We start from the raw sequence: 9055 nt of genomic DNA on the forward strand, positions 1-9055 counted from the left end.
TTGGTCTAAGTTAACTGATAAATCCGCTTCCCATTTTGCAATAGGAAGTGATATTGATTCATCTGTTTTAGAAAGCATTCTGTATATTTTGGATAGTAATTTGGGGGTTTTAAGAGTAAGAAATTGAACCACACTTGGTGGTGTTTGTAGTTCAACTTGACCTGGTTTAAATTTTTGAAGCATTCATGTTGTTGGATGTTTGAGCTGATAAGCTCTAGATTATTGCAAAGTGCTTGTTCTACATCTAGCAAAGGTTCATCTAAGAGGGTATGTTTTAGCCATCCTGAGGTAAACTGAAGCCTGTTGGCTAAGAAGTAGTGCTGAAAGTTAGGTAGTTCTAATCCTCCTTTATTCTTGGTCTTTTGTAGTGTTTTTAAGCTTATACGTGGGGGTTTATTTTCTATCTCAGATTTAAATTTTATCTTCACTTATTTATTTGTATTATTTATATTTTATGTGGTGTCATTTGTGTGTATATATACATACTTTCTTTCAACCCTTAACTTAACCGGCATGTGTGTGTGGCAGCAAAGAAAGAATTTCATTGCACAGAGAAATGCTTTTTCTTCTTGTACATATGACAATAAACCCTTTGAGTCTTTAATCTTCACTATATATCTACAGTGTAAATAGTAGTAGAAATAGACAAAAACCATTAAAGGAGAAGTATTAAGAAGCAATGCGAAGTACAAATATTTTTTAAAAATTCTGAAATTGATATTTTATTTATGAGGATGCTTTTGATCTGAATAAGGTTCTAAGAATGCCATGTGTACATCTGTACAGTTTATGGGTTACTTCTTACCATAACTGCATTTGGTTTTCTGTTTTATTTCTTTGTCATTATAGGAGAGATGTGGGAAAGCCGGCCAAAACCTCAACACATTGAGGACATCAGGAAAAAACAGCCAACGCCGGCAAGCACAGATCCAGTTGTTGTCCCTTTGACCACTATGAAGCAGCCCAGAAGACGCCAGTGCATTGATAGTGGGAACAGAAGCTTTACCTGTGATCAATGTGGAAAGTCTTTCACTCGGAGTAGCAGCTTAAAAGTACATGAGCTCATCCATACTGGAGTCAAAGCATTCAGCTGTGATCAGTGTGGAAAGTCTTTTAATCGACTTGGTCCCTTAAAAACTCATCAGCTCATTCATACTGGTATTAAGGCATTCAGCTGTGATCAATGTGGAAAGTCTTTTACTCTGAGTAGCAACTTAAAAAGACATCAGCTCATTCATACTGGTGTCAAGGCGTTCCGCTGTGATCAGTGTGGAAAGTCTTTTACTCTGAGTAGCAACTTAAAAGTACATCAGCTCATCCACGCTGGAGTCAAAGCATTCAGCTGTGATCAGTGTGGAAAGTCTTTTAATCGCCTTGATCACTTAAAAGCACATCAGGTCATTCATACTGGTGCCAAGGCATTCAGCTGTGATCAATGTGGAAAGTCTTTTACTCAGAAAAGCGACTTAAAAACACATCAGCTCATCCACAGTGGAGTTAAAGAATTCAGCTGCAATCAGTGTGGAAAGTCCTTTACTCAGAAAAGGTACTTAAAAAGACATCAACTCATCCATAGTGGAGTTAAAGCATTTGTTTGTAGTCAGTGTGGAAAAGCTTTTACTCAGATTGGTAACTTAAAAAGACATGAAGTCACGCATGCTGGTGTTAAATCATTTGTTTGTGGTCAGTGTGGAAAAGCTTTTACTCAGATTGGTCACTTAAAAAGACATCAAGTCATCCATGCTGGAGTTAAATCATTTGTTTGTGGTCAGTGTGGAAAGGGTTTTACTCAGATTGGCCACATAAAAACACATCAGCTCATCCATGCTGGGGTCAAAGCATTCAGCTGTGATCAGTGTGGAAAGTCTTTTACTCAGATTGGTCACTTAAAATCGCATCAGGTTATCCATAGTGGAGTTAAAGCATTTGTTTGTGGTCAGTGTGGAAAAGCTTTTGCTCACAGTTACAGCTTAAAAGTCCATCTGCTCACCCACAGTGGAGTTAAACCTTTCAGTTGTGATCAGTGTGGAAAGTCATTTACTCTGATTGGTCACTTAAAATCGCATCAGCTCATCCACAGTGGAGTTAAACCATTTGTTTGTGGTCAGTGTGGAAAGGCTTTTGCTCACAGTTACAGCTTAAAAGTCCATGAGGTCATCCACCCAGGAGCTAAACATTTCAGCTGTGATCACTGTGGAAAGTCGTTTGCACGGCTTGGTTACTTAAAAGCACATCGGGTCATTCATACTGGTGTCAAGGCATTCAACTGTGATCAGTGTGGAAAGTCTTTTAATCAGAAAAGAGACTTAAAACAACATGAGCTCATCCACAGTGGCGTTAAAGCATTTGTTTGTGATCAGTGTGGAAAGTCTTTTACTCTTATTGGTCACTTAAAAAGACATCAACTCATCCACAGTGGAGTTAAATCATTTATCTGTAATCAATGTGGAAAATCTTTTACTCAGAGTTGCAACTTAAAACGACATCAGCTCATTCATACTGGAGTTAAACCTTTCAACTGTGCTTAGTGTGGAAAGTCTTGTGCTAGGTTTCATTATCTAAAAAATCATCAGCTCATCCACACTAAAGTTAATCCACTGAAATATGAGCAGTGTGAAGTCTTTCATCCGTAACACAAACCTGTTGAGGCATCAGCAAACCTACAAAGTGTCCTGCTGTGACAAAAGTGGCAGACTAATGGGACATTATCCTGACAAAGTTCATTTGAACACCGCTAGAAACACGAGGGATCTGAACCAATGCTCTTCTGCTGGGTCAATCTTAATCAGGCTTTACAGAATTCAGCTTTAATCTCCTGTTCAGTGTTACTGTGTGGAAGTCCATTAGATCAGTTATGACCTCATAAGTGTTGCATATTCAATTCAATTCAATTTTATTTATATAGTGCCAAATCACAACAAAAGTTGCCTCAAGGCGCTTTATATTGTACAGTAGATACAGAAAAAAACCCAACAATCATATGACCCCGTATGAACAAGCACTTTGGCGAAGGGGGAAGGAAAAACTCCCTTTTCACAGGAAGAAACCTCCAGCAGAACCAGGCTCAGGGAGGGGCGGGGCCATCTGGTTGGGGCAAAGAAGAAAAACAGGATAAAGACATGCTGTGGAAGAGAGACAGAGATTAATAACAGATTTGATTCCATGCAGAGAGGTCTGTTAATACAGAGTGAGCGAGAAAGGTGACTGGAAAGGAAAAACTCCCGGAAAGGAATCCCCGGCAGCCTACACCTATTGCAGCATAACTAAGGGAGGATTCAGGGTCACTTGGTCCAGCCCTAACTATATGCTTTAGCAAAAAGGAAAGTTTTAAGCCTAATCTTGAAAGTAGAAATAGCGTCTGTCTCCTGAATCCAAACTGGAAACGGGTTTCACAGAAGAGGGGCCTGAAAACTGAAGGCTCTCCATATGAACACTTATCCTGGGAATTGCCTGTTTGTTACCTAAGCAACACTTTTTAGTATGATGTCCATGTTAAAAGTAGCAGTGCTTAATTCTGTAAGTATTCTAACATGAATTGCTTGTAATGAAAGATATAAGTGTAACAACTGGAAAAAGTGCTGTTGCTTTATTGTTACTGCAGTATGTATTTTTTCCACTGGAACCTCTCATCGTTGTAATGAGGTGGTGCTGTATGTGTTAGCCAACCGCCTGTTAGAGCTACACAGTTTGAAATGTTCACAAAAGACATGGAAAATCAAATCAAGTCAAATCACTTTTATTGACACATCACATGTGCAGGTACATTGGTACAGCACATGTGAGTGAAATTCTTGTGTGCGAGCTTCACAAGCAACAGAGTTGTGCAAAATACAATAATGTAAACAAGCAAAATACAAGAATGGCTACATCTGAAACTAATAAATATATGTACAATATATAATAATAGTATATGCATTTCACACGCCTGTCTGAAGCTGGCAGCCAGCATGTAGAAAGATTTCCTTTGAACTGTTATTAATTTTGTATGTTTTCTAAGTTTAGTCAAACCGTCCAATAAAAAGCAACAGAATTCTACCAGAACCTCCTGATTCTTGTTTCATGAATTGCATGGCTATTTACTAAAAGTCTAAATAAAACTCATAATTAAAAGGCCACTGGTGCAACATGGGTTAAAATCTATGCACGCAGAACAAAGTGGATGTTAATATTGTCATGTTAATATTATGTAAAATATGTTGACTATATGAATGGTGTTATCTGTTCTGTGCAAACATCCGTGTAATCTTAAAAACTAAACATTATTCCCATCATCTGATCACAGAGAGAAGCAGAATGTCAGAACAGATCACCTTCTGGTCAAACTGAAACACCCGCTCGCACTGATGGTGAGTTTTGGTACATGCCTCACCATATGGTATACCACAATGACAAATGCTTATTCAGCCACCAAGGTGCCAATCTGAATGACCTGCATCTCCCAAGGCCCACACTGACATCCAGTATGTTGGGAATAATGTTGAGCTTTCGAGAAAATTCCACTGCTATTTGTAGTAATATTTAAGCAATTTTCATCAGCCGTAATTGCTGCCAAAGGACGAATCTCTTATCAGTTTCTTGCGGCGAGACCTGCAGACACAGCCAGCCCAGAGTGTCTAGGAATTTTCATGTCCTCCCTATGGGAATCAGCTGTAGCTCGTGTTTTGTGACCAGTCACTTCTGGCTGACGAGGGATTTGAGGGAAAGCAATACTAATTGTAACTAAGTGTCCAGTAGACAGTGTTACATGTATCAGTGAATGCTGGTATGCAACATATTAATTTGATCACTCTACATGCACTGCTCATACACATGAATGCTTAATTAAGATTGAATTTTGTATCCTTTGGCAAAAACTGATTACATTTCTGTATGGAACTATTTGAGAATTTGCCAAAGATTATCAGTTATGGAGAGCAGTAGAAATAAAGGGAAGTTAGCTTGAGTAAAAGTTTCTAATGAATATCTCAGGCAGTACAAGTTATTGACAGATAGAAGTCCGTCAATAACTTGTACTGCCAAATTGTCAAAGGGATTTTCTTTAGTGTGATAATGCTAATTTTGGTCAATTAGGATGAAGATGACGTTGACCATCCCGTCTGTTTCTTTTAAAAAAATGTATAAAACACCAGCTACATTACGGCACGATTGAAAATGAGGCTTTAGCCTTGCAGCATTTCGAAGTGTACCTTGGGTCCAATCCTCTACCAACCACTGTATTTTCCGACCATTTTTAAAAAATTTTTTCCTTGTGTTGCACGCCAGTTTCCCCTGGGCTGGGGTGTAACAGTTCCTTATAGGTCAATATCTCAGATGTCCTCAATTGACAGTCCCACCAGGCACATGACGCGGCATTTGGCCCAACCATCTATTGTGTATACGGCAGGAAATGTCCCTTCAGGATAGTCGGGCTCGAACCCAGGCTTCTCGTAGGGAAAGAGAGCGATCAAGTGCAGCCGCGGTAAGTAACTAAATCAAATTGGGCCCAGTTCTCCATTTGTAGAACATTTCAACACCTCATATGCTACATTAATATATATGTATATAATGCAGGGAAAAAACAGAACTGCTTTCCATCCATTTTCTTCTGCTTTATCCGGGGCCGGGTCACGGTGGCAGCAGCCTAAGCAGAGAAGCCCAGACCTTCCTCTCCCCAGTCACCTGCTTTAGCTTGTCTGGGGGAACACCAAGACGTTCCCAGGCAAGCCGAGAGATAATCTCTCCAGCGTGTCCTGGGTCTGCCCCGGGGTCTCCTCCCGGTGGGACATGCCTGGAACACCTCACCCAGGAGGTGCCCGGGAGCATCCTTGTCAGATGCCCGAACCACCTGAGCTGGCTCCTTTCGATGTGGAGGAGCAGCGAGTCTACTCTGAGCCCCTCCCGGATGGCTGAACTTCTCACTTTATCTCTAAGGGAGAGGCAAGCCACCCTTCGGAAGAAGCTCATTTCCGGCGCTTGTTTCCGCGATCTCGACCCCTATGGCACCTCCCGCGGGTGGTGCCATAGGGGTAGGGCGCATTGTGTGCCGGGCGGCAGCCAGGAGCGGATGCCCTGGCAGACCGATCCCTGGCTACCAAGACTGGCAATTGGGACATGGAGAAGGAGCCTGAGTTAGTGCATGAGGTTGAGAGGTACCGGCTAGATATAGTTTTTCTCACCTCTACGGATGGCTTGGGCTCTAGAACCAGTCTCCTGGAGAGGGGCTGGACTCTGTCTCAGTCTGAAGTAGCCCCTGGTGAAAGGCAGCGGGCTGGAGTGGGTATTCTAATATCCCCTTGGCTTGCTGCCTGTACGTTGGGGTTCTTCCCGGTGGATGAGAGGGTTTGTTCTCTGCGCCTTAGGGTTGGGGATCGGGTCCTGACTGTCATCTGCGCTTATGCGCAGGCTTATGTCCGCTAGGCACATTTTTTTGTTTGTTTGTTTTGTTGTACTGTACTGCTCCAAGACTGACCACTAGCTTTTTCTTTTTTTTTTCTCTTTTGGCTCTCAGCGAAGGCGGTCGCACTTTTCTCCTCTCCTGCCCTTATCTTCCCTGCTTAGCTTCTTATGTCCTTGTCTTCTCTTGTGTTTTTACTTACTTTTCCCTGGAACACTCTCTCACAGTCTGTTCTCTAAAACCTAAAAGATGAATTATGGATTTGATCAACTGGTCTCTGAATGCAATTGACACCCCTTCTCAACGAGAAGTCCGGGCTCGGGTGAGCCTGACTGCTGAAGATATCTACCTATTTGGAACCATGATAACAGGGTTCTTGCTGATCGGAGCTGGCTTGGCCCTGACTTATCGAAGAATTAAGGAAGCGGAACCGGCTGTTCAAACCCCCACAAGGCTGCCCGCTGGGATTGAAATGATGGGACGAGGCGTGAGTTTCTCAAAATGGGCTCATTGAGTGCAGCACGGAGAAGATCTTGGAGAACAATACTCAGAACAAGACCTCTGAGTGAAAAACTGGATTACATCTGGAGGGGCTAGCTCGAATAACACCTTTGAGCGCAAATTCGATTACATCTTGGGGAAGTGCACTGCGGTCGTTAGTTCTCAGAACTTGCTCTTTGACCACAAGAATGACAACATCACAGAATGTAAGTTTGGATAACATCATAGAAAGCTCACAGCTCTCCAATGGGAAATTGAGAGACTAGTGTTGGACTGTTAGAACAGCTTTGAAATTCATATGAGTTGTTCGCACTAAAGTAAAAACCACCATCACTTCATGCGGAGACCCCTTCGGCTCCAGCTGCAGCCTCAATGCTGGAGCTGAACAAAACACCCTGATAACGACTGTGTTTAGACTGTTCCCCCCATTCCATGCAAGGCCACCTGGGTTGGCTGGAAGACTGTTTACTTAGCCTGGCGGGGCAAAGGACACTGTCTCAGCTGAACTCTGGACACACACACACATACACTGATATGCACACACTGATTCCCCCCTCCCTTTCCATACGCCTTCGATGCTTGTGCCCTACCGGGGAAGATGGCAGTTGACTGGACCAGCGCAGACACGCTGCAGGACCGGATGCGCTGTCTACAGCGGCTCTCTCTTACCCTTTACCCGCCCCTGTTGCTTGTCTTGTGTTTCTATGGTGTATTGATAGTCATGTGCTTTTTGTGCTGAGGTGTTTTTTCTGTTATCAAACTGTTATCCCACTAGGAGCTCAGTCTGAGTGGAGTTTTTTTTCTCCTCCTCTTACCTCATGTTATGTATTTTCGTTGTTGTTTTTTCCTATCAGCCTACCTTTCTGACATGTCTCCTCAATGTGATGTTTGTGTAAAGTTAGTCAGAAGGTTCCTTTGTAAGTGCGCATGCGCCATTAGCGTGCTGCCTGCTGTAACCCTAATTTCCTTCAGGATTAATAAAGTATTCTGATTCTGATATCTGAAACAACTTGTCAAGTGAGCACAGAGCAGAAGTACACAAGGGTGAAGCCTTATGAGAAGTGTTGGCACTGGGATCTGCAAAGTGTCATCTTAAGACTACTTGCAAGCAATTTATAAAGACCCACCCGGATGCCCTCCATGCTGTAAATATAAAGCATGTTCCAGACGACAGGCCTGCTCCCAGAGAAAATTATTTATTCAATCTGAATCAATGGTCAGGCTGCTACTTAGTACTGCTGTTAATATTTAATCAAGTACCATTTATATTGTCAGATAGACCCTATAAAATATCCTTGCTCTCATACACAGCGACTTTACCATTTCTGGTTCGGGACCACTGTCTTCTAAAGGCTGGTAAGTTTTCTGGTACAAAATGTGAAGAAGTAAATGTGATGCATTCAGCTAGAAATGGAGCGAACAATGTACACTCCAATAGTGGATTTAGTGATCAGTGTTCATGACACTTTGCATACTAATGATCAAGGAACTGACCTCACAGCCCATTGTTCATTCATTATGCAAAAATTATGCAAGTGTTTATAAGATTGGCGAAACCTGCAGTCAGCTGAGACTGAAGAAGTCTCTGGGATGAGTTACGAAACGTTTGTCCCACTGAAAACGCTACGTCCAGATGAACAGAATCAACTTCGGGGATTTCCTTACCTGGATGATTGCACATGCATCAAGATATTACCCACAATTACTTAGGTACACGGGAACAAAGGGACAGCAAGTCAGTTTCTTACAGAGGAAGAAATAAACAAATAATTATACTGCAATTAATTTTAAGCAGTGTGTAATTATTCAGAAAAAAAACTGAAAGATACGTCACATCTTTCTACATTTTATTTTTCATAGGATTCATTTAATCTTTAACATACTGCCTGGATAAAATGACAAAAATATATGACTTACAATAAAAATATTTTTACTGCAACATAACAAAAAATGAAGGTTTGTGTCTTCATGGAGCAAAACACACTCACATCCTGTAAGAAAACAGACCACTGAAAACATTAAATATATTCTTACCCATTCTTTAAAATGACACAAATTTATGAATTTACTTTTTTTTACTGTAACATTAAAAATTGCAGGAACGGTTGTGTCCTTCTGGAGCAAAACAGACTCACAGAATATTGTAAGACAATAGAGCCCATTTAAAACACATTTCCTGTG

General features: G+C 41.6%; 1 protein-coding gene across 1 annotated transcript in view; it reads left to right on the forward strand.

Annotated features, from left to right (window-relative positions):
- Window positions 1-2903, forward strand: part of LOC102200942 (zinc finger protein 665-like) — a 10789-nt gene extending 7886 nt beyond the window's left edge. The window contains exon 2 of the mRNA XM_005754321.1: window positions 850-2903. Coding sequence (XP_005754378.1) covers window positions 855-2528 — 1674 coding nt within the window. The 5' untranslated portion in view covers window positions 850-854 and the 3' untranslated portion in view covers window positions 2529-2903. The remainder of the gene's footprint in view (window positions 1-849) is intronic.
- Window positions 2904-9055: the final 6152 nt, after the last annotated feature.

This window comes from Pundamilia nyererei, unplaced genomic scaffold (genome assembly GCF_000239375.1).
Source record: "Pundamilia nyererei isolate P.nyererei 1_Seehausen unplaced genomic scaffold, PunNye1.0 scaffold00540, whole genome shotgun sequence".
Lineage (NCBI taxonomy): Eukaryota > Metazoa > Chordata > Actinopteri > Cichliformes > Cichlidae > Pundamilia > Pundamilia nyererei.